Source organism: Bombus flavifrons, chromosome 5 (genome assembly GCF_040668555.2).
Source record: "Bombus flavifrons isolate JBK064 chromosome 5, iyBomFlav1_principal, whole genome shotgun sequence".
Lineage (NCBI taxonomy): Eukaryota > Metazoa > Arthropoda > Insecta > Hymenoptera > Apidae > Bombus > Bombus flavifrons.
Genome location: NC_138446.1, coordinates 10429049 through 10456717, shown reverse-complemented (window position 1 = coordinate 10456717; position 27669 = coordinate 10429049). Strand labels below are relative to the sequence as shown.

The 27669-nt window shown below is 39.7% G+C and overlaps 1 protein-coding gene across 6 annotated transcripts in view; it reads right to left on the bottom strand.

The window, feature by feature from the left end:
* The window catches only part of LOC138179851 (E3 ubiquitin-protein ligase MIB1-like), a 452965-nt gene that overhangs the window by 344520 nt on the left and 80776 nt on the right, over positions 1-27669 (bottom strand). For all 6 annotated transcript variants that reach the window (XM_069113034.1, XM_069113032.1, XM_069113035.1 and 3 more), the window contains exon 9: positions 25782-25933. In XM_069113034.1, the coding sequence (XP_068969135.1) occupies positions 25782-25933 (152 nt within the window). The remainder of the gene's footprint in view (positions 1-25781; positions 25934-27669) is intronic.

Sequence of the window (27669 nt, the reverse complement as noted above, 5' to 3'; positions counted from 1 at the left end):
GTTAGTTATAACCGTAGACATTTTTTAACGGAAAAATTACTCGCAAAAGATGCAAAAGATTTTACCCAATTCGTTATCAAATATATGTTTCTCGTCGTGGAATTAGTGTGTCGTTCTCTCAAATAAAATATCAAAGAATTAACCAAGAACTTAATACCCGCAAAGTGCCATCGAATTTTCAATGTACACAAAAACGATTGCGCTTCTATTAAACTCGCTCGTCTCTATATCAACCGTGTATCGACTTTCCATTTTTTACGACAAGTACTTCGCTTTAATTTCCTATCGAAGCGTAAACAATCCTTTCATCGACATCCATTGCAAAGAATAAAGAGTGGACAAGATGGGCGGCTCGACTCGGCTCAATAAAGAAGATCACGCGATCAACGACGATTCTTTGAGCATTAGCGGGCTGATTGCGAAATTGCAGCGGCCAAGTGATATTTTCACGAGATTACACCTCCTCGTCGTCCTCCTCCTCATCCCCTTTTCCCGCATTTCCGTCAGTTTTCTCCGGCACCGGGTCTCGAGCGTTCTTCCTTCCGACTCGAACGATAAACGACGTCCCCGTGAAGCCGTGGGATCCTATAAAGCGCGGCTTAACAACTCCCGGCACAGCACTTAAATTTAAGATCACGAGGATTTAACCGGGTACTTAAGAGGAACGTATCTTAAGAAGAGGGCCGGCACCGGAAACCGATCCGTTTAGAGTCAAGAAGCGCTGCACCGGGCGTGCTTCCCTCGAGCACGCAATTACCTTCTTGCTCGCGCAGAACGCGTGCGGCAATATCGTCCACCGCTTAATCGTCACTGATTTTGCGGATGAATTAAGCACGACACGGTGCACGCGAGTACTTGAGAAAATTCGAGAGAGAAATAGGGAAAAACGTTGTTTCACGATGGTACTTAATTTATCGCGATTAACCCTTTCGCTACAAACTTTCGTGTTTTTGCTATCATCGTAGACGACGCTTGACTCCTCGGGTTATTTCTGCTAATTTTATTCACTGTGCTTTACAGAAATTAATCCGAGCGCTTCGATTAACGACACGCTATTGTCTATTTAGCCTTGTTGAACGAAATACAGCGAGAAGAAAAAGCAATTACTCGTACGAGTTGAGCTACGAATGTTCGTGTGAGCAGAATTTAGAACGTCTATAATAACACAAATGTAGCGTAAATCGAAAGAAAACGGAGACGATTCTTTTGTGTTAGCTGAAAGAGGGCAAGGTCCGACTTCACAAGGAGCTTCCTCCTGGATATTGCTTTTCCACGTGCCCCGTAATAAATCGTCGGTGAACTAATATTCCTGCGGCAATATTGCTGGTAATATTACCATAGTAAATGATCTCGATCACTGTTCTCGTGGGAGACATTCCGCCTTCGTATCGATATTAAAACAGAAATTCACGACGCCCTACAGCGGGCTATTTAATTTGATCTCACGTGTGCCAGATCACGTGCTTCGTTTCAAATTTTAATAAAAATAATTTACATATTTCACTCTTAATCCTCCTTTTCTAGCGCATTTAAGAGAGAATACATTTATTGCGATACCCGTATCAGTAATATTCGTCGATACTATCGACATTACTGGATATAAAAATGTTTATCTTCTTACCGATAAAATTAAACTGTTTAATAACATGAAAACATTGCAAAGTAACATATACAGTATAGAAATAGGAGAAGTCCTTGTATTAAATATAACTTTTCTTTTAACCCGTAATTATTACTCCAAATAAAGTCCAATATTTGCATATAATAGTTTCAACGCAAGAAATGCGTTTTCAAACTCTGTGTACCTTTAACGTACACTTGGTTCAATGCTACGTATTGATAATATGTTTAGTTTAAATAATCTTAGATTCTTCGACTCGTCATATTGCAAAAGAAGAGGAAAATATTTTCCCTAGTACTTTCCAAAAATATTCAAACGCTATTATAATAAAAATACTCAGGTATTTTAGAGAGACGATGGCGTCTATTAACGATACCACAGATTATCTTCTATAACTCCATATAAGCTTTTGTTAACTCTTTTTACCACATTGCCACAAATGGGTGAAAAATTGTACGTCGCGTTAAACGGAACAGCCGGTGTACACGTTCGACGTGGCGATGGAAGTTGAGCGAAACTTTCCAACTTTAAAAATCTCAGCCCGAAAATTCCGACCACGCTAACGGCGCCACGCCGCTCGAAGGGCACTAAATCTCTGGGCACGTAGCTCGACCTGAAAGTCAGGAATATGTCTCACTCCAGCTTCTTCTTTTCTTAATAAATTCCCCGAACGGAGTTAAACTAATTACGCGGGCGGTGGTGGAATTTTAAGCGAGATCACTCGGCAGAGCAGCTAGACGGTAGCAGAGAATGCGTGAAATATTGCGGCGCATCCGAGGCGTACGTGAACCGTGGCCGAATCGAATAGTTGCCCTCCCCGCGTGTTTCGGGCAGAGCCGCGAGAAAAAGAAACTGCTCGCGATGCCTGACTCGCGTATCGAGCGCGGCCAACTTTTATCGAAAGAAAAATTTATCGTGGCTTTGAAGTCTGTTCGTGGCACAACAACGTCACCCGAATTAATGGAATCGAGAGAATTTCACGGTGGCACGAGAAGTACGATAGAGTTTCGCTCGTGTCTCGTGCGAAGGAACACGGAACGGCGTCGTACAAATATCGTTAACGCGCTTCGTGCCGAGAGAGCAGCGTTTTTGGTACAACTTTAACGCTGGAATGTTAATTGAAAGCGATCGGTTTTAAAGTTTTGCCTTCGCAATTGCTAAGAACAAAATAGCTTAGATAATAAATAATGTTGAAATATTCTATTATGATGTTATTAAATGATTAATGGTGTTATTAATTTGGGATACTCTATTATAATGTTAATAAGAAGAAAAGTGATTTCTAAAATATTCTATTTCGAGAATACAATTTTAAATATTAGATATCAATGTTAACAGAATCTTTTAGAATGTAAAACGATTCCATCCGGTTCTTGCAATTGAATTCTCTTCTTGAACCTAAACCCTCTCGAATCAAATCTAAATGTCGACAGATAATTTCCTTAATCAACGTACATTAGCCAAATTTCAATAGATTTGAAATAACTCGTGTAAATGTTATATCTAAAGGCACTTCTGTAAATATAACACTATACTAAATTTGAAGTCTAAAAATCTGGTACTACGATACGAATTTAACTGATCTGGGAATCAAAGCGTTACAAAAGACTTCCAACGATACATGAAAAAATGATATCTTCATAGAAAAGATAACAGGGAAAAATTGTGTCCGATCGTTATATTCTCCACTTTCGACAGCCAAAGCACGAACAATCGCGCCTATTAGCTTCACCGATCCATCGTACTTATCGGCTTGCGATCAGTCAGCCTAGATATCAGCGTATCAACATAGCAATCGATCAACATAAAAATTGGAGCGCTATCCGACGAAACCGGAGCGCGTTACAACAAATGCACGCTCTATCGTACGACTGCGTTGCCATCGCCGAAAACCATTGAACCGTCCAGAAACGAATCGATAAAAAAAGGAACAGAGCACAGAGTAGGCAGTTACGATCCGCGGCGCGAGCGAAGCCACGAAACGTCGAAGGAAGAGCGTAGAGAAAGTCGAGGGAACTCCGGACGTGGAGTAAAGTTTCGACAGGGGCGAAGACAAAGTGAAAGAAACAAAGGAATACTGGTCCGCTTCCTTTTCGCGGTACCGCGCAGAATTGGAAGCAGCTATCCAATTTCCGAGAAAACGACGGGGAGAAAAAGAGCGTACGGGCCACAGGAAAAACCAAAAAGGATAAAGGAGATATGGTACGAGCATGGGAAGGGGGGTGAAGCCGTGGAGAAGCGGGATGGCCGTGGAAGGAAGGACGAGAGGAAACGAGGACGGACAAGGATGAGGTGGAATTCAGCTTAGCGATCCGACGACCCGGAAACTCCGACTCTCCGGCCCGAAAACCTTTGAAAGATTTGATAAACGCTGACGTCACTTCTTACGATCATCCGACGAAATTGTAGGCGGCGCGGCGGGCGTCGAATATTCGCCAACTACTTCCGGCTGGCTGCTGTCGGAGCCACGTATCCCCGATATTTCATATCGCGGGCCGAGCCGCGCGGAAAGGCGATCGAATTCGTTGGACGATAATGAAAATTTCAATAATCCTTCACCGGCTACGGGCATCCTCTCTTCCCCTTTCTACTTTCTGTCTTCCTTCGACCACGGCGATAAACCTTTATCGATTCCTCGATGAACGAGAAAACCGCCAGGCGGGGCGCGGCACTTGCACGACCCACCAAGAAATCCGCGGATGTAACGATCGAAATCGACGAATTCCGGATACAATTTTTCTGTAACCTCGATTTCAAATAGAACTGCGAGTTTCTTCGATTATCGATAGGAACGTTCGGGTTTTTTCGCCGAGCGAAAGTTCTTCGGAAATTTCTTGATAGCTCGGCAACTTCATTTGGATAGGGCTAATTGAACGACGATGAAGTTTTATGATTCTGTCGGAATGAATCGATGTGGAAAAATGTATATGTGATACTTGGTAATTTTTTAATCAATTCAGTTCGTAGATGATTCCTGCTGAACTCTCTTTTCGATATTTCAGGAAACTAATTTCCGTTTCACAGTTTCTTTTTCCTTCTACGATAGTTCCTTCTAATTCATCCCACTCATATTCATTCGTACTTAGGTCACGGTGTTGGTTATCGTAGAAGTTTCGACGGACTTGCGAAGCAGAGAAAGCCGTAAACGAACGATATCATGGAGGGAATACCTAAAAATTCATTTCCGTAGAACAGCATACGGAAACATTTCTTAGAAATATGTTTAGTTGCCACTGTACGACTGGCAACGTAATGAAAACTCTGCATATTGCTGTTCTTTTAAATAAACCTCTGCGAGAAATGAGAAACAATGAAAACATTTGGTGCATCTTTTACGATCTTTTTTTCCGAAGGTCCAATAATGCGATGAGGTCGATTCCAATTACAAAGTTGAACGTTTTTGTACAATTTACTGAATTTATACCGTATTAATCTATGTAATTAACGTCTCGTTCTTAATACACGTAAATGCGCAGATATACAGAGAAGCCAGCGACAAAAGTTAGCGGAGACTAAATCTACGAAGAATAAAAATGACGAATAAACTTCGTTAGAATATTAATATTAAAAAGACTAAAAGAGAACGCCCACCAATACCAATTCATAAGACAAACGACAATTCGCATCGAGAAGATTAGCAAGCGCAAGAAGGCTCGCGCTAATCCACCGCGACTCCAAGTCAGATATCCGCTTTCTTCTAATATCCTGCGTCTCTCAACTCTTAACAAGTGGCCAAACGTGAAACTACAACTACCAAACGTTCCCGACCGCAGCTTTCTCAGAGTTCACCTAATTCGCAGTTAGGTAATCATCGGCGAGCAAGTGGCAAACAGGCGAAGAATCGTTTCGTCAGGAAAACGAGGTAGAAGCATTCGGAGCATTCGGAGGGCGAATTCGTCTTAAATCGTACGATTTAAGCCACGACCTGGCCAGGAACTGGAGGATTCTTGATTCTACTGGCGAGCAGAGAACGCGCGAGTTGGCGCGGTTTCGCCATACGTAGCACGCGTATTCGTACGGCGGAACGATGCCGATCCTCTTGTTGGAATACCTCGAACTCGCCAGACTGCAGAGCGAGCTTTGTCAGCTCGGTTGGCGTCTGAGGTGAACGCAGCATTAATACCTAGCCTCCTGTGCGCCGTTGCTGCTCCCGAGGAACAGCCAGCCCCGCGCACAGGCATCCCTGGCTACCGACAGCCACCCCCATCCCCGATTACCCATCCTCGATACCCATTCCCATTCCCATCCCGATCCCCCGTCCTATTCCTGGGCCAGGCTCTAGCTACCGTTAATATCGAATTCTTTGGCGCAATTTACGAGGGAGCTCCGCGAATTCAGGGGCGGTCGTTTAATCCCGGAGTCAAATCCTTGCACGAAAGCAAGCCACGTCGTGGCTGGTACGTTTCGCGGAGTGTTTTCTAACCCCGTGAATCCTTTCAAGGATTACCCCGCGTTTCTATGCTCCTCTCGCGTGTTCTCTTTCTCGCTTTCTTTCACGCTGTCTCCATCACTTTTCGCTCTAGCGAGAAAGACAGACAGAGAGAGAGAGAGAGAGAGAGAGAGAGAGAGAGAGAGAGAGAGAGAGGAACATAGAGGAGAAGGAGGATCCCGCGACGTATTACCTTGGAGGAAACTGGAATGCCTGGGGAACCAGCTCGAACGGAATACCTAGTCGCTTTGAGCCTGCGACTCGAGCTTTGGATTCTTGGCCCGTGTAGCTTGCACGTTCGACGCGTCATCGATGATGGGCATGGTCGACGTGGTTTGATATTTTTCTTTGTTTGACTTTGATCGTACAGGGATTTGTCTTTCGCGATGACGAATAATTCTTCTTCTTCGTTTGCTTGTCGAGTGAATAGTTTCCTGTGTGATAATTAATTAATTGTTGTCGCGAGTGTATGGGATGATAAAAGGAGAAGAAACTGGGGCTTTAAGAAGTCATGCTAATCAAGATGGATGAAAAATCTTAATAGATCTATTTTAGATTATCGATTATTGGTCAGCTTTATTTGCAATTGTAATTATGAGATAGTAAAGTGGACGATTTAACTTAGGAATATCGTATGGTATTATCGGACATGTTTCCCTTCTTCTATTAGGAGATGGACGTAATAAATAAAACGAATGTGCGATAAAAAGGAACATTTACCGGAATAAAGGAAGAACTTTCGGTTCAGGGATCCAGCATCCAGTGTCGATATATTTTCTGGAGGTCGAGCTTACAGCAATTCCTACCAATTGATAGCAAGGTCTTGAAAGCAATTTAAAATGGAACGTCGAGAATGCGAGAAAGAATGTTTAATCTGTACCGAAATATCCGCACGTAAGAACAAATTATAGAGAGAGTCTCTTATCCGGTCGTTTGATTAAATTAAAGTTACAGAGACACCGTAATACTGCGATCAAAAATAAATTTAACGATATTTTATGCCATTAAATGAAAATCTATAAAACATACCTCAAATATTACGTACGTACGAACGATATAACTCGCTATTGAAATACTAATTTGAAAAATAATTTTTCTTACCCAATTTTTTGTAAGCACATTTCTAGGAAATTCACTGACGACAAAGAGATTACGTTATTTTTCAAGTAAGAAATTATACACAGTTTTATTTCCAAAGTAATCTATACTTAATTTACATTTCACTTTCTATTTAGAACTGTAAATTTATTTTAATCGATAAATACCGACATGCTACGCTTATAAAAATAAAAAGGATGAACAATACTATTCATAAAAACAGAAAATGAAGATAAGAAGCGAAGAAATTTCTAAACGTTTCTAAATCGTATCAATATCGTAGTACGTAAAAGACGAACAAAAGAGATTTACGAGAGAAGTGCATAATCTTTCGCCTCTGCATCGCTTCAATCTAAATCCTTTTAAGTTTTAAAAGGCAAACACTTGCCCGGAAAATAATATACCGGCAAACGTTAAACCTTCGAATAAAAATAAACCAGTCGACTCGTCTGTGAAACCTAACAAATTACGTTAAGTAAAGGGGAACTTTAAAGACGGAGGTTAATACGAGCGTAACAAACTACGATAAAGTGGCTTCTTGCTTGATACCGCCATTCCTTCATAAATTCTACTTATCCTCTCTTATCTTCATAACCTGAATCTAGAACTGCGTATATCTCCTCAAAGGGAAACTTCTTCAGATTGCAACTCGACGAGATAGAAGAAAGTGAATTTACTTTGAATCGACTGATTTCAAACGATCGTTATTACGTTCCTCCTTAAATAGTACAGTATCTTACACTGTTTTCTTTTCTAACAAATCATAGGATAAATTCTCGCGAATGTTTATTTGAGTCATTGCGTTCTGAGTGAAGCTTCTTCTATTTACTTGCTTAATAATTCGAACCATTGAATCCATTGAAGTAGGCCGAAGCAAAACGTAGATTTCAGTAAGACGATTCAGTGGATGGAAAAGTGGATGGATGGAAAAAAATAAAGAAAATATACATGTAGATACGGATAATAATAGTTCATCGAAAGGTGAATTTTAGGATGATTTCATCTAGTATTTTGTATTCTTTACTTTCTTTTTCTCAATGAAATTGAAAGTGAATAAATTGTGTTATATTTGAACAATATGTACCTCAATGTGTCAATAAAATTCGTAGAGCTATCGTTTTTGTTATCGTATTTTATATTTAAGAGTGTAGATATGTAGACTTTTACGACTGACTGTATCTTTTTAATATTTCTTCGAACTTGACGGACTATTCTCTTCTTAGCTACGTTGTATTAATCTTCGACTGGAACCGTTGGGTTGTAAGTGACCCACGATAATTTGGGTTAACGCGTTCACAGTTGCCTGGCGCATATATGGGTCAGCATAGACCCCACTCAGATATCTAGTCATAGGTCAGGGACGACCGAAATCAGAAATCGTAAACCTCGATTCAGAAGGCAATTCATCCTTTAATCTCTTTATGGATAATTGAATTATACAAAGAATAATACGATTGAACATTGTGATTAATTAATTAGACAACTGTAACTGATTTAACAAATATGTTGGCTATCCTTGCGCAACTCAATTACCTATTTACTAATCATTAAACGCGTAATTACAAATAGCGAAGAATTAACTCAAATCAACGAAATAAACGCTACAATAATTATATCTAACGTAAATATAACAGCGATAATTTCCATGTTCCTGTTTTACAATCTGTAGAATACATCAACGGTCGTAGCTCACGCGCAAGTTACAATAATATAAGCTGCATTCGAAACAAGTTTTGCGAAAACGTGCTGATTCCTAGCAGACTCGACGTTTCTATCTCGTAAACGTAACGGATTTGCATTTAACTGAAACTGTATGTACGTCCGGATACTTTTTAAGTGGCGCTGGAATGGCGCAATATAAGAGCAGCAATAACTAGACTCGCGTAATGAGCACTTCAGCGTACGTAATTCGAAGGATGCCAGGTTCCTCGAAACATCGGGGACAAACTTTGTCAGAAAATATAATTTAAGTGAATCTCGGATGAATCTTATTCTATAACAATGCCACTCTGTGCAGTTCTTAAGCAATTTTGAGAGACTAGTTAGTTAGTTGGTATAAAAACTCCCTAACTGCTAGTTTCTAACGATGCAAGTAACAGGTTTTGCTTGATTTTGTTATCTCGTTGGAATATATTAATTCACTGAAAATGAGACGATATAAAACTTTCAATGAGAGATACGTTTAGCGTAATAACTTAAATATAGTCGATCAGGAAAATATTTATACCTCTGATTATTCAATTCGATTAAGTCGACTTAATGGATCTGCGATAAAAAGCAATCTCAAATTGTATTAGAATACAATTATTGAGTCCACTGTACTTTTTAGAACTCCTGAACGAATCATCCATTTTCGCTCACTACGTGACTACCTACGGACCAGATTTTGTACAAATTTATCAACGAAGCAGTGAAGTTTTCGACCAGCAAATTTTGTGACAGCGTGCAAACTTCCAGTTAACGTGAAAACTATCCAACGTAAGAATGATAATTCGCGGTTTCCTCGTATCATCAACCACAAAAGTTGTGCCCCGAATAAACGCTCTTTCAATACCTGTTTCTAAATGTCAGAGCGTTCGTCAACCAGCACCTATATCGTGAAAACCTATGGGAGCAAAGAGCCGGGACAAAAGGACATGATTTCGCAAACTATCGTTGGAAAGCCAGAAACCTGGAGACCCTAGAAATTACGAAATAATTCCCAGCGACTCTCTCTTGCAATTTCCACGGTCAGACGAGATAGCGCGCCGGCTAGAACAATCGAAGCTAAATAAAGGCGGTATCTGTTAAACGCGGCGCTCGTAAAAATAATGTCCAGACCTTTCGAAAAAAGAGTGCCTCCCACGCTCGGTTTCTCCTACATCGAATCAGGAAGATCAGACAGTCGTCTCCCAAGCGTTCCCAATTAATGGTACAAAAGGGGACAAAAAGGAACGAGAGGACGAAGAGAACAGGACGAAAAAAGTTGGTGACGCCGGTTGAATGCATAATTCCTAACGAAAGTGCGCCGTTATGTCCTAAGGGTAGCGATGTAGTTTTCCTAAAGCGAATCGTCTCTCTGTCTCTCTCTCTGTCTCTCTCTTTGTCTATGTATGCATGTACGTGAGAGGAAGAATATGTGCATACAGGGTGTCTCAGTAACTCTGTTACGAGGCGATATTTCCGTTACATTTAATGATTCGAGAAAATGTCAGAGGAATAAAAACTGTTCGATTCGAAGGGACACATTATGCTGCGAAACATATTTCTTTTCCCGCGGTTATACAGGGTGGTTGGTAACTGGTGGTGCAAGCGGAAAGGGGGCAATTCTACGCGAAGAAAAAGTCGATAAATATAGAATAAACATTTTTCATTTGAGGCTTTGTTTTCGAGAAAATCGACTTTGAATTTTCGTTCGGTACGCGTGCGGTACGTTATAACCGATTTCACTGTAGATCGTTATCTCGATGGAAAAATTTAAAAAAAGAAAAAATTAAAAAAAAAACATTTTTATTCTATATTTTCGACTTCTTTTTTCGAGTAAAATCACCCCCTTTCCGCTTGTACCACCAGTTACCAACCACCCTGTATTTTTCGAGACTTAGATGTTTCTTTAACTGTTTTAAACGGAACCTTGTACTTTCTTTACGTACCATCGATTCGTTGTTTTATTTCCTATACAAAAGTATCGAGGTATATGGAAACGCTTGATTTAAGAGATACAGTTTAACTTTGACCTTGCGAAACTTTACGTACGAAAGACAGGTATGCGTTTAGAACGGTTTATATATCGCTCTCGTCTCTTTTATATTTTACTGAAGTTAAAATTGAAATATCTATGAAACGTAAAAGTAACGGAGATATCATTTTGTAACTGAGTTACTACGACACCCTGTACACGGAAGAACGTGTGTGTTACACAGGGTAACGAGAGGATAGGGAGGAAGAGAGAAAGAGAAGAACGGGGATACTCGACGTTAGTTCCAAGCGATTTGGCTCTCATGCGATTTAACACGAGGGCTATTATAACTCGATATAGATATAATGGCGCGGCTTCGCGCGGTGTCTCTGTCTTCTGCATGCACGTGCCCGCGCGCACCGGCAAAATCTTTGCTACAGGCTGCTCCAAAATTGCAAACAGAAATTTACGATATGATCAAAGGAGACAAAAATACCCGTACTTGCGAAAACATAATCTTTGCCGAACGTTCACCTACTACGATTTTCTAAAATTCCAGTTACTCGTTACTCGTTTTCGAGAAACTTTCAGAATTCTTATATTCTTACGTTCCAAAAAGAGAGAGAAATCGAAATGGCGATCATCGAACTGGCAAGTAGCAAAGTACCAGAAAAGACGCTAACAATCGAAAAAAGCCTGAAAAAATGTAAGAACAAAGGACATCGTCCCACATCGAGGCAAACATGTCGAAACAAAAGGCTAGCGCGCAACCCATTACACGACGATAGAATCGTTTCTAGGGCCATGAAATCCATTCAATTCCAAACAGCACGGTCCGATTAAACCTCGGCGTATGTATGTACGTATATTGCATATCCCCTCGCATATCCTTTTTTGCTATCGACCGATCGACAGAGCGTGCGAGAACGACTCGCCAAACGCACCACCTTCCGTATTCCTGCCCGCCATTCCATTCCAATTCCCCGTTGTCGCCGTTTGCCACCCTGGCGCGCTCACCACCGCCGTCCCGTAATAATTATTTAATGGCAGCAAAGTAGTCAAATGAAATTAACAAACTATTGAAAGTAATTAGATCTTCGGCGAACGAAATTAAATGGCTCGCGCCCGACGAGCTATTCCAATGCTTACCCTCGTGCCTTCCACCGATCCTCCCAATCGCCCCTACACGCCCCGTAACCCCATCGTCGCCCAGTTTTCCGACAGCATGCCCCGACAATCGTCTACTCGCGTCCCTCCCCTCCAGCTTCCGGTGAAAGAGTCAGGCTAATTATTCCGACAACTATTCCGAAGTTTACGGCCGTCGATCGGAACGTTCTCGTGTCCGGAACGAAATGTTCGCGCTTATCTGCGAATTCCTCCTCGTCCCGTTTCCTTTTCTCTCTCTCTCTCTTTTTCTTTTCTCTCACTCTTCGAGTCCTCTTCCTCTCAAACTCACCCCCGTCGCTACCGTTCGCCCTCCTTCCTTCGTCTGATTCGGATTCTTCTTTTTCCTTGAACTGCTCTTGCGTTCGCGGAGCCACGCCGGAGAATACCAATCGGTAAAACTCGTAAGTCCGCGTCGTGCGAGGAATTCCAGCAACGCTCGCTTGCAACGAGGAGAAACGCCGCTGTCAGGCAACGAGACACAAGAGCAGAGCGTTGACAAAATTTGTAAGGCTCTCAAATTCTGGCATTTTCAGATATGCCAGGTATCGATACTTGCGACAAGTTCGTGTTCGTAAATTTGTCCGATCTTGGTATCTCGTTCGATCGTTGAAAACGAGAACGATGTATCTAATCGGAAAAGTAGAAGATTTGAAAGTGGATAAATTTAGAAGATTTTGTGAGGAAACAAAATGAGATAGGGACATTTTCGATATTCCGACGATCGATATTTTTGAAACGTTCGGGGCGATAGAAAAAATACAAATTCGATGTTGAAACGAAACGTTGCAATGGAAAAACCCTGGTTCCTTTTGATGTCGTTGTCGAATTTGAAAAACCGATTTATTCGTCTTCCCTTGTAGTCGTCATGCGGAAATATCAATTAGAATCCTATTGAATTAAATTGTCATGTAAAAATCGAGAACACTCTGAAACGCGTCAAACGATATAGCAACAAGCTGAGTCACAAAACCGTTGTCTGTGGTTCAAATCCTCCAGGAGACTTGCCTTCGAGATTGCCCTTCGACTCTGTACGCTCTGAAGCTCCTAGTTGGTGCTGAACCGTTTCATAAATTTACCGTTGCGACGAGCTAGCCGCAAGAAGAATTCCTGCCGGTTCGCCGTGCAACGAAGACCATTTCCCTCGCGGCCGTTCTATCAAACATGCACAAACGCGGAACTGCGAACGTTACGAAGGCGCACAGAGAGAAGCCAGTCGAATCAGTGGCTGACACGCGAACACCTCCTAACGAAATTTTAATCACGTCGGGTGGAAACTCTCGGAATTGCCTGGTTTCCGCGTGTACACACGTGACCGTGGTCCTAACACAACAAAACAAACGGGATATTCGCGTCTGGCGGATCTTCTGTCCGCTTCTGTTCGGGCCTGTCACAATCAGAGCGCGGCTACACGGCGAGAGATCAAAGCGGATTCGCGCTGCGACTACGTTTCGCGCTGCGGCTAACATAATTAAGCCGCGCGAGAGACAGCAAAGTGGCTTCGAATTCGCGTTAGAAGCCCGCGACTTGTCGTCCGCGAAAACGCAAAATTGTCCGCGGCAAAGCGGCAGCGGCACGACGTTACGGTTGAAATCCGTCCTCGCTGCCTTGCCCGCTAGACACCTTTGGCCCCGAGATTAGAAGCATTAATTATAATTTAGATGAAACGATTAAATCCGCCGGCTAAGCCGGGAACGCGCTGAAATTGCTGCGCACCGTTTATGATTCTCTTTTATTAGGAAATTATACAGTGGAAATAACGCCGCTCTGAAAAGGTAATCTTCTTTGAAATATGTCACGTTTTTCTTTAATACCTATTTTCAAGTTTAATCGAAAGAAGAAAAAGATATAATTTGTTTGTTACGTATCCTATATCGTACTTCGTTTGGGGTTCAACTTGGTCCATTGAATCTTGAAGAGAAACGAATTCGAATTTGTTGCGCATTTAAATGAGTTCGAAACTTGAAATCGCAGAAGTGAAATACGTTTTCGAAATCGATATTAACTTATTATATTAATTATATTAGTAAATAATCGATATTAATTAATTATACAACTGAATATCTACGCAAAAAGTTATTATATAGGATATATATTAATTGGGATGTTATAGAAAAGTAGGTATAGCGCATTTAACGTTTCATTGTATAATTATTTTACTCAAATAAGCGACTCAATATTTGCGGCTATACGCGTTTGAAATAAGCTAGATGCAAAAACTACGACACTGCGAGAAAAATAGTACATCTACCAAACAGCGTGAACAATCTGTTAAATTCAGAAGTAAAACTTAATAATTCTAACACAATTTCTACTCACATTGAATTTTTAGTTAACGATTTAGATATAAAGGAACAGCTGCACAGCGTTGCTGACGATCTCCGATTAAGGAAAAAAAAGGAATATTAAACTAATTTCACCATAGAATCTGCGTTACTCGAGGAGATAGGTTTCGATAATGCTCGTCTTCGAATAATCAAGCAACACGTTACTACAAGCAACAAAGCAGCAGTAGAGAGGCAAAGCGTATATCGTACGCCGCGTGATATCAAGTTTGCTGTAACTTCGAATTAGTTTTCGTAACACGACTTCTCGCCACTCGTATATTCTGCGAGAAGCCGCACACGTCCACCGTCGTCTTCCACGCTGTCGTGGCTTCGTGAGTGCCATCGTGCCTTAAATCACCTCAAAGTGCTCTAAAGCGGGGGTTAATCGAATTTAGCTGCACATAAATCGATGTCCCTTCACGCTGGAAGGAACAATTTCCTTTGGTCGCGGTAAGTTATATCTCGCAGAATAGCAAATATATATGTATACGCGAGCAAATATTTTTGATGAAAGTATCGTAATAATGTAATAAAGAGAGTAATAGAGATAAATGGTCGTAGCAAGAGAAATGAAAGATCGTCGTTGCAGGAAAGAATATATCGATTCCGTCTGGAATTTTTCGATGGATTTCTGATGTTTAAATATGCCAATCCTTTGTAAATTTGCAACGTTCCTATGTTTCTTTCGAAAAAAAGGATTAGTTTTTGCCTACAAGAGATAGAATTATGATCGATATATTTTCTTGTTTTCGTTTGAAAAATAGAAACCGATCGTTATAGGTATACAATTCGGTACCGATACAACAATATGATAATAAAAATTGTGCTGAGAGAGCGATGAATAAGTAAAATAGAATTCTGAAAATATAGATACACGAATGTCGTTCCTAAAAAAACTACATAGCATCATAGAGGGTTAAAAATACACAGTTTGTTGTTGTATACAAACACGATAGTCTACGTTGAACATTTACGTGCAGTAAGGCAGATTTCAGTTTTGCGGAAATTGGTTCGCGCTTTCAACCACCAGCTGAAATTATTCCAGGACGTTATTATTGCTACGTTATTATTGTATTATGACGTGATACCACTTGCAGAATAAATTGGGTTCCAGTTTGTCTAACATTGTTATTATTATAATACTGTTATCGTTAAATTAGAGGAGTAAAGTAAAATTAATGCTGAAAAATAATAATCCTGCACGTAGTTTATGAACGCGACATTAACTTCGTGTACTGTAACTGAATTTTCAAAATTGTATTATACACAACATGTGAATGTCGAACATAGAAAGGATTATATGATTGCAGTGAAATAGTCACGAGTTTTCGTAATAGTCAGTAAATAAATTGAACACGATACGGCAAACTCGTAATTTCGATAACACTAAGCTAAACGAAGGCGGATTCCATAATTAACGGACTGTAGTATCTCAAATGTTAAATATTCAATTTTACGATCTAAATATTGTCCAAACATATTGTATTTTATTTATAAAATATAATACTTGCAATATTAATATTTATTCGATACGAATTCGTTATTGATATACACACATATACGTATCTTAAAAATTCATTCTCTTCGATATTTCCCGCAAATAATAAATTATATTTGAAATATACAAGAACGAAATGCTCATCTTCGATCATAGCGAATCGAAAACCAAGTAATTAATTTCACGTGGTAACTTCCAAACGTGTATCAGCGAATCGGATGTCGAAATAAAAGATATGCGGGTGTACGAGAGAATCATGTTCGCTCCACTTGTCTCTGACACAAATTTTGCTCATTCCATCAAACAGATAACCAATGATACACCGCTATCGACTACACGATAATTCTTGTAAAGTTGGCAATACTTAAACCCTTAGTTAAGGTAACATAGAAAATTGACATAATCGGCCATTTATTGATCCCGCAAAGGCTGACTAATTCGCAGGGTTACAACTATCGCTCAACTATCAATATATCCAGATGCCGATATAATATTCAACGACGGGCTTAGCCGAGCCACGGCAGAGATGCAATTTACAATGCGATTCGTGTTTATATCTCCGTATGTAGGCATAATAATTGCACCATCATGGCTGAGTAACGAGCTATCGGGAGCATGGCGTAACAAAGAGAACGCATAGCCGGGTAATTTTAGTGGCCTTTACACGTAATGGCTATGCACGGGCATAGCCAGCTGATCGTTTCGTACTGCTCCGACTACAAAGCGTTATTAACCCCGTTTCCCCATATCCATACTTTACGGTGAAATACTAAAACATTACAATCGACTGGTTGTTCCGTGCGAATGTGTACTATCGTATCAGATATCATTTATGCAAATTTTTAGGTGGTACAACTTCTGTCGTTTGCCTGCACAACTCGCCGATATAAAATATCACGGTGCATTGTGAAGTTTATAAAAATAATTGCACAGTGGTACGTTAGATGAAACTTGCTCGTGCTTAGATTATCTGCACGTACCTTAGCTTTATAATGCATGAAAAATTTGTCAAGGGAAATCTTGGCAATTAGAACGCAACGCAACGTAAGATATATGAGGCTCAGGATCTGATTAAGAAGACAAGTTAATACGTAGTTTGAGAATCTTAAGCGAAACGAAACTCTCGTTAATTTGAATTATCATTGCGTCAGCTGATTTCACAACAATGCGTATATAACGTAGATTGAGAACGTGTATTAATTTTCTTTTTTCAGAGGTGTTTAAATACATCTGACCACTTTCCGTGAATCGCTGTTGATAGTGTAGCAAATAAAACCACGCTTTGAGAGATAAAACGCTCATATAATTCTATAATAATTCTGCAGTAACATATTTTTCCCCATATTCAGAACCACCTTCGGAAACGTTGTTTCAATTTATCGAACCAACTATCTTCAATCATCTACCATCACATTTCTTGCAATTGTTTTTAATAATTAGTACCGGGCGTTGTAGGTAGCAGCCGAAGATATCAATACAACCGCCAGCTGTTATCATTTTAACTAAGTTGCTATATACATATAATATAATACATATAATACAGGAACAATGTTAATTATGATGATAATGTTATCACATACACACAACGCACGCTACATTCATGGCAGCGTCGCGTACAAATTGCACAGAACTGCATAGGTATAACAAGCTAGGATCACGTCCATTGTTCTTAAGCAAAACTTCATTTGGTAAAATTAAAACGCCGCCAGCCTTTATTCCAGCTTGGCACACGCTGCGAAGTATCGCCACCCTCGGGGGCAAAACTCCAGGTGTAAACAGAATTAAAAAAAAAATAAAAAACAAAATAGTGAGCAACTGGATGCACACAGTTTGAAGATTCTTAAAGGTTTTATTTTAAAGATTTTAAATATTTACATTTTAACTTCGTTTCGTTGCCGATCTTATCTCGGCAATTTCAAACCATAATATTTAAAACATTCGCTTTAAATCATACTATAATGTATTGCTTTTAATTTCAACTTCTTAATTAAGTTTTAAATTAAGATCGATGGGGAATTAAAATTCAGTGGAATCTCATTTATACAGCTATTTTACGATAACGTCATCTTTTTCCACCTTTAGCGGTACATGATAATAATAATAAATAAGATAGAGACATTTAGAACAAAATGCGAAATCCACGATTTCACGTATTATTCCTTTGCTGCAATAACATCATTAAAAAAATATGTGTCGAAACACGAGCGATTCTTTAAGCTCCTTATAACTAACTGAAAATAATAAAAACGACACTTGATCCTGTTATACAAACGCCATCCTTTCCGCTGATTCTATTGACAAACAACAATATTGTTGCATCATATTTTCCGATACAACTAATATTTTCTAGCTGCGTCACTCCCGCTAACGAAGCTACAAACTCATCCGAGAAATGTAATTCTTCCATCGACGAAAATGAAATTCCACTCGATTCCCTTTAAAAAAAAAAACAGCGTCCGATATCAAATGCACGACACAAACCTTTGGCCAACCGATTATACCAGAGACGGGATTCAATTTGCAAATTTAATCACGCTTAGAGACAGCTGTTACAGCTAACCTCGGGCGATTCCATTTCTAGCCAATAACAAAGCTTCATATCCCGCTACTTTCACGACACACAGGGCAAACTTTGCGCAGTTTCTACAGAGCAAATCCTAATCTTCGCAAAGCCGTGGCTGCATCGGGCGCGTTTTGACGTAGGACGGTCATCGTTCGACCTTAATTCGAGGGTGCATACAGAGGGGCCGAAGGCAGAAGCACGGAAAACGAGGGAAGTTTCGCCGGCAACCCCCCGGAGAACGTGGCTTACAAAGCGGACTGGAGAAAGAGAAGCAAGCGGAAGGGAGCTGCACCGGGAGGGCAGGAAATTACGTCTCCGGACGTCCGTTCGTTCGGCTTCAGAGCTCTCTCTGCAACACAGGACTCGAGAGGAGCTGGCTGGCTGGCTGGCTGGCAGCTCCTTCACAGGCCAAGGAAAAGAGACACGGCAAGGCCGAGAGGAAGCGCCAACACTGGAGAAAGAGAATCGGCTACGAGACAGAGAGAGACTGATTTCGTCCCTGACCGGGAACAAGAAGGAGGAGGAGAACTGGGAAAGGAGACGAGTACGCCACGAGGTCGTCGAGAATCCTGACCTGGCTCTGCAGCCTAGAATATCCTCGAAATTCACCTTTATTTAGCGTCAACGCAGCGGGTGTAACGAGCGCGAAGACGACCACTATTTTCCACGTTCCAGCTGATTTTAGGTTTAAGCTTGGGCTTACGACTGGCGACGTCCTCTTGCGTCGATTGAGGATCGATAGCGAGCGGGCAAGTTGGAGATTGAGAAGGAATTTGAAGGTGTTTTTAGATATTAAGCTTGTTGTAGGTACGATAAATGGAGGTAAAAGTCAGGTTTCTCGTCTTTTATAGAAGGGCAATTTTATAATTTAGTACGTTGCCATCCGATTGCGTGTCAAAACTATCTTTTCATTTGATTTTGAGATTAGTTATGTGCGTTCGTCATCCTCCTAGACACTTGAAGGAAGTTAATAACGTCTAACGTATACGGACTAGTATTAATGAAATTAAAATAACATAGTAAATAGACTAAAATAATTTGTTTCTTGCGAAACACTGTGCACTTCGTGCACCAATTCTAAAAAGGCTTTTACCATACTTTCTTTATCTATTTCGCACTAAGACCTTGAACGACTAATCGTTTCCTTGATTACACAATTACATCATTAGTTTCGAAAGAATTATTTTCCTTACTTTGTACTGTTCCATCATTTCACGACATGAAGCTACTTCCAAGATCTCCTGATGATAACTGATCAAAGAACGGAGGTATAAAAATATATGATAAATGGAGATATAAAATATTATCCAATCTATGCATATCGAATCATAACCCATTAATCGTACTTCACGAAGGCGATTATTCTCAAAAAAATCAGAGGAAATCGGAATGATGGATCTCCAGTAAAGTCGTGGAATCGATTAGAACGATATCCAACTCGAGCGAGTGCTGATAGAACGCGAGCGGAATGTTTACCCGGTTCTCGACTCGCACTCGGCGTACACGGAGTTAGAGAAAACTTCATTAGCTTTGAGCACTTACTTCCCTTGCGAACTACCTCGCTGTGTGAATTAGTTTCAAGACACACTTCATCCATTTGCCGTGGCGAATCGGACCGCGAGCAACCTCCCAACCGAAATCTTGATCGTTCACCATCCTGACTTTCATCGATTCATTCTAGTGGCTGACTATTGAGCGTTAGGATCATTTATCAAGTCGCTTCATAAGTATAGTTACTCGGGGGAGTGCTTCTCCGCAAGAGAAGTAAATCTCTGATATTTCTTCTCCCTATTTTCGATTTTCTTCTCTCCTTCGCTTTACATGTGCTAGGTACATTGTTTCTTTAAAATTATTAGCTTCTTAAAATCGTTAACGTAAGTCTTATAATTCACAACACTTTTACAGTGAATGGGACGAATGATAATTTTATAATTTCTTTTTTCTTAAATCGATCAAACAATTTAACAAGTTATGTACGTACATTTTCGTTTATATATTGGGAATTACGATCAACGTCTTAAATTAGAAAATCGATCTGCTTTCGTTTGGGAAAAAAGAAAGAGGGGAAGAACTTTAAAAATCGTTTAGCGGTACAGTTTCCAACACTTGAAAAATTTCACAGTAAACGAAACTTATAATAAATGATGGCTCGGTGTTCGGTTTTACTCCCCACATTTTCCTCGCTCCAAAAAATATAACAGTAAAGTTTCTATCACTTGAAAAATTTCGCGCCAAACAAAACTTATAATAAACGATAGTTCGGTGTTCAGTTTAGCTCCTCACTTTTCCACGACTTCCTCAAGGTACAATAGACTACTTTTAACATTAAAAGTCATTCGTATTATCCATTACACTCGCACCTTGTACGATGTAATTTTAACCGTGAATTGCGAGATGAAATAATTATTCTAAAATGTTACCATTTACCAATTACCATTTACCATTATCATTCTTCCAAAGCTCGACACGTATTCTACATAGGATTACCTCGTATGAATCAATGTGGAAGATTTTTTCTTTTTTATTATTATTTAATTTGTACTTTACAATTCGTCCAGCTGGACATCTGGAAAATTTTTCTAATTTTTCATGTGGATGGCTACCCCCAGCAGGATACCATCTCCGAGAATATGGAAGATGTACACTCAGGAATTCAGCTCCGATAATCACCAAACTTGGAAACATTGACCATGACCATGCTCGCCACGTTCGTTAACAATTTCTCCTCGCTGAAGAATGGATGAGAAATGGAATTACTTAAAGAACGACCCGGTGCAGATATCTTAAATCATCCGCTAATCTAATTCCAGGTTCGTTTCGCGCCAGGTAATGCGTTTCTGCGTAATGTCACGCTCGATTTTCACGCAGATACAGGTACCTGATGGCTGGTCTATGGAAGCCGTTGTCGACAGGAAAGACGAAAGAGAAAAAGAGAGCGAGCAGTGGAGAGAACGGGATAGAAAAACAGGGTAATAGGTTCCCTTTGAAATACATCCTCCGGTCGGTGATGCGGCACATACATCTTCCCGCGGTAATCAGCGCCCTCCGGTTTAAAAGCAACGAAGGTAGGTAATATCCGGAGGCGATAGACGCGGATGCGAAAACCCGGTCTCGCAGACACCCTCTATCCCCGGCTTTGCACCATGAAAACCATCCCCTTGAAATCTACCCCCAGCTAACCGCAGATCCACCGCGGATCCACGTCTATGGGTGTGCAAGCGTCTTCCTTTTTTTTTCTGCCGACTAACTTGATCGACTGTTCGAAATCGAACGCCTGGCGAGCTCTTTGATAAAGAAAAATGATTAACCACTTACTACGTTTCTGGGTCAAGTTGTGTTCCACGTTCAACCTACATTTCGCTTCTATGGGAATATATACTCGTAATTTGACGTTACCAGGTATGTAAATATGAAACCGGAATTTTTGTATAGAAAATACACGTTTATTGTATGAAAATGATTAAAAATATTTTATTCGAGGTATTGCCCATCGCTAGCTACACATTTTTCCCACCTGTCTGGCAATTGGTGGATGCCACGCCTAAAAAACTGTCGCTCTTTCGAGGCAAACCAGTCATCGAGCCATTTTCGTACATTTTCGTAAGAAGCGAAGTGCTGGTCAGAAAGTGCGTATCCCATCGATGCAAATAAATAGTAATCGGACGGAACCAAGTCTGGTGAGTAAGCCGCGTGCGAAAGTATTTCCCAACTGAACGCTTCGATCGTTTCCTTGACCGGTTTTGCTGTATGCGATGGTGCATTATGAGGAAGCAAAATTGCTTTGTGTTGCCTTTTTTGATATTCTGGTCGTTTTTCACGCAAAGCTTGATTCAAATCGATCATTTGTTGTCGGTAGCGCTCGGTATTAACAGTTTCGCCAGGTTTTAACAGCTCGGTGGTCTTTTTCGGTGGTCTTCCACGTTCTTCGTTCCTCGCGTCAAAATTGCCACTTCTGAATTTTTTAAACCAGTCAAAGCACCGTGATTTACCAAGAGCATGCTCACCGTAAGCTTCGACAAGCATTCGATGCGATTCTGCAGCAGTTTTCTTCAAATGGCAACAGAAAATCAATGCTGTCCGCAAATCGTAGTTTCCAGGCACAAAATTTGACATGTTCAACGCTATTACAAACTATGCTGTTGTATGAAACTTGTATTGTTCTGAATCGAAAATGTTTGTGAGATGTCAATAAAGACTTTTGGCATCAATGACGCAGTTTAGTGATAATTACATTATCAGCTGGGGCCATCTATAGGCAAATTCCGGTTTCATATTTACAGACCTGATACAACTTTCTGTAATGGATTTACAGCTTGGTGTGAAATATTCCTATGAAACATTCTTCTTTCTTAAGCTTGGAGTTATCGAGTCGTACGAGCGATGATAAGCAGAATATTAATGCGTTTATAGGAAGTTTGATGGTGCAGAAATGCACAGAACGCACATAATATGTAAAAATATACCTGAAAGGATTGGAAGTATATATAAAAAGTAGCTGCAGTATTTTCGCACAAATGGGAACGACTATGACGCGAGAGATTGAATCGAGTCGACGTGATGCATTCAATTAACGTAATACAGTGGAATTCACGAACCGTTATACGCATTAGTCGGCTATGAGCCATCGTGTCTCACTTGCCCAAGCATGTTCATTGTTTTCACTTTTCACGACCTGGCAACTCGATATGAAAACAAATATTGCTCTATTTACAGTAGCGTAAGATCATAAATTGTTTTTTTTTTTTTTTCTTTTTACTGGAACGTTTCGAAATTACACTATCCAAACTTGACATTTTACTATCTATCTAGATCACTGTGACTTTCCCTCGCTTTATCATAATGCGGGCCAAATTTATAATTCGTTCGAATTACCAATGACTTTGTAAACGACGATTCGTAATGTTTGAAGTACGAATATCGCCTATAATAAAATAAAATAGGTAATGTTAAATATTTAACGGGATTGATATACTGTGAACTCGTACCTTCTATGCTACATAAACATGGACCTATTGTAAATAAAGTGGAACGTTACGTTAAAATACTAACATTAATCCTCTGCTAATCTCTTCTCTGTCACTTCGAAATTATATAACATTGCTTATGTCAATAATCCGATTGTAACAATCATTAGTTCTTGATTCTTTCACCGTGCTAAAAAGCTATAACGAACGTCGATTTCGTTTATTATCAGGAGCAACGAAAAAGACAGTTATAGAGAGTGAAAATGGTTTCTGCAGAATTTTTAATGGCCATTAGTAATTTCATAAATAAAAATAATGCAGCATCAAGTTGCCTGAAATTCTACCTTCATTATGTAAATTGTAAATTGACGCGTAACAAAAACATCGGACATTTGAAACAAGGGCGTAGAAAAAAAAAGTTACAAAGCGAGGAACTGTACGATAATTTTATATAACGTAGAAAGGAGCAAAGGAAAAAGATTTTCGAACGAAATTCTCGTTGATAACGAGACAATTCCAGGACGCGGATGTCCGCCGAAACAAAAGCTGCCATCGCGATAATCGTTTCCTTTCTACCATTCTACGAGTTCTCGCACCATTGAACCATTGCTTTTTCCATTCGACGACAGAAATTTGTCTGTTATTTCGACGAGCAACATCGCAACAGAGAGCGTGGTAACGCGTGAAACGCTGACACCGAGAGCTTGAAAGTAGGTACCTCGTAATTGCGATTGCAGAACTACTATGCGCATCCGGTGTCTGCATTTTCCATGGCCGGAAACGGGCATGAAGCGTGACAGGGGAAGGGGTGTACTGGCGAGAGAAAGAGAGGAAGAGAAAGAGAGACAGTCTCATTTTCGAGTTCTTCAACAATGGCACAACTTGACTCCGGTTTATTAAGCAAAAGACAAAGATGTACATGACTGTGCAATAAACTTTTGTAATCCTTGCCAGTGTTGAGTGAGATGTATGAGAATTTATTACAAATTTAAATATAAATGGGATTAGAGGAATATTCAAGATGAATATTTAATATTTTTCCGTAACGAAGTAGCCGCTTAAAATTTTTAATCCAAACCTCGTGATAAATTTTCTTCGTTGTTTATAGCGTTGAATACAATGTACCGGAAATATCTCTGCAAATGTGATTAAAGTAAGTGCAAGCATCCAAATTTTTCTCTATCCTGTGACAGTTTATTACCAGATTAATCCTACTTTTCACGATCTTGCATTTTCATACTATTTTCCTGATATAATTCAAAGTTTAAAGAATTGAAGAGTATGTTCTTAAGGGGAAATAATATTTCAAGAATCTGATCGAAGGTAGATATTATTCCGAGGTACCAACTATCATTCCAAGAACTCCATCAATGTCTCGAAGTAACAGAGGCGAGCAAACCTCGAAGATCCTCGAGATTGTAACAGATGAAATTGAACAGAAGGGTAGCGACTGCTGAGAATTGGAGTAAAATTAACTCAGTACTTCGCCAGAATGTCCGACTCGATTAGACTTCGAGAGACAACTAGCTCGGAAGCATCTGTGGTTCGACGTTCTTTCATGATTTGTCGAACAAGAGAACAAAGCCGTAGAGCGATTGGATACGGCGCCTTAAAATCCTTCTCGGGATTTACTTGAATCTTCGTTGAAGATTCATAGATACTCATTGACATATCGATTTAACGTCGCTGTATACCTTACAGTTTGGATTTATGCGAATGACAACGTCACATCGAATCGACATTCCAGGCAGACTCCATTCAATCTTTAATCCGGATTCGCTCAAACATCCAATCAAAAATCATTCGAACGAGAAACGTTCCAACATTCTAACGTCTATATTACACGAAGACTCGTTCGCTGGCAAGACTACGCTCACAGCCACAAGTGTCGTTTTACTGTCACAAATCGATGTCGATCAGTTTGCCAAAATAACATGCATATGTATTTAGATATCATGTGTAAATGAATAATTGCCAATAAACATTCAGTCACAAGTCCGATGATACTTTAAACATTTTATATATATCTTTGTTACGTGTATTATGCGAATTCTTGGACCTTCATATTCCCCATAAACGCATAAATACATAAACGGAATCGATGAATTCTTCTTCCATCCCTGTCGTTAGAACTTCACCCTTGAATCATTTGTTAGGAAGAAAATGCAGCTTGTAACAAGAAAATACAGCTCAACATCGCCAACAGTGATACCAACACCTATTGTGTAAAAATCGAAAAAATATGGCCAAGAGAGGGAGTGAGACTGTCTTGACCCATCAGCTATAGAAATACAGCCGGCTATTCTTAATTGTCAGGCTGTTTAGAGCAAAGTCTTTTATCGTTCTATTCTCGGTAGTGGTCGGTTGGGACGATTAAATTCTACCGCCGACAGGGACATTCAACATGGCGCACAGTATCACGGACAAAAGCGTAAGCATCGAAAACGCGAGCTACTTACCTTGGGTTTCCACGAAGAGCAGCGTGGTGCAGAGCGTTGAAGCCATTGTTGTTCGTGAGGGTTATGTCTGCGGCATGGTCCAACAACAGAGCCAACATGTCATCCCGTTTCTTAGAGATCGCATCGTGAAGGGGAGTGTCACCTTCGGAGTCCTAGAAACGAAGGAACAGCTTTCACTTACAGGGTGTCGTACACGGTTTTTTCGTTAGGAATCGATTACCCCGGACAAAGGATCGTGGGTCTTTTCTGGTTAAAACAGAGGGTTCTTGTTCGGAGAAGACACTTGTATTCTCGCAAACGGATTATTTTTTGAAACCCCGGAAACCAGGAAATTTTACGAAGAAACACGTATTTCTTAATATTAGAATTAGTAACTCATATTGCGTAAATATGTAAAATAAAATTTTGTTTTGTTTAAATATATTATTTATTATAATTATATTTATTAAATTAATTTTCGTTTAAATATCAGGTTGTCCGAAAAATCTCATTCTTTTTATGAGAAAATAATAGACGCACAACGTTTTTTGTTTTATATTATTTTGCCAAATTACGTACGATCCATTTTGTTATGTTGAGATAAACACCGCGACATTTCACATACTTGGTTTCACGTTTGTATGAATGTGCACTGTTGTAAAAAAACACACTTGCGAAAGAAATACATTTTTCGGACAACCTAATATATTATTTCAAAAGGGACAATTTATATCAATTTTGCAAAATGTACGTATTTTCAATATCTTGCGATTTCTACGTACATTATCAAGTTTCTTTCGAACATCATGAAAACGATCGTAACGATCGCATTTCATTATCGTGTTAACGAAATTTCTAAATATTTTTTACCAGTAGAACACACGTAATATATTCATAAAAAATTTCTGTAAGTATCCAACGTAACGCACCACTGTGTGCGCGTTACCACGTCCCAATAGACGAATATGATACGAGTATTATATTGGAACACTTGTATTTTCAAGAAAAATATTATTTCTTAAATTCTGGAAAGAGATAAGAATACGATAATGCAAAAATAAATGTAGAGACTTTTCTTCGTACATATCATTTACCTCTTCAACAACAACAGACTGCAGGGAACAGGAGGCTGCATTATATTTATACTGTGAAAGAGAATGTCATTCAGAAGCCGTAGGAACAGGAAAGAAATACCTTTATCCTAGCGCGTGCTTTCTGCTTTCAATGTAAAAATAGAAAGTAAAGTTCAATGTAAAACAGAAATTTTTCTTCGCGCTTTAGTATATAGTGCATAGAGGTTTTCTTCGCGATACATTATTCATACTTCAACAAAAAAGAGTGCTTTTACAAAACGCAAGAACCTGCACTCCATTTACGTCGAGCAAGATATTCTTTTCAAAGAAGTAAGAAAGCAATCCGTAGATATTATTTTTATAACTTTGTTATTACTATTTATTGCTTACTTATTCTGTTCCGTGCCGAATAAATTATTTCCCTACACCTTGAATATTTTCCATTTGTAATACGCGTCTCCAACTTCTTACAATTCCCAGTTCTTTCAACTCGATTTATTAGGATCTTAAGAACGATGTAACTAAGAAAAACGCGGAACCATCTAAAAATTACTTCGCGTATTAATTTTCGATTAAATTCAAGCTTGACAATTTATTAGAACGTAGGCGCTCGATATTTCATTTCATAATAATAAAGGATAGAAATATAAATACACTCACTTTTGAAAATGTTAATAATTTACTTTCTAAGAATTTGATGTTCCAGCCTACCGCTCGCATTAATAATTACGCACGCAAAAACTGTTATTCTGCATTTTATTCGCGTGTGAAGCGATCTCCTGCCAATTTTCCACTCTTCCCTAATTAAGACCTAACCAAATGCAAAGACACTTGAC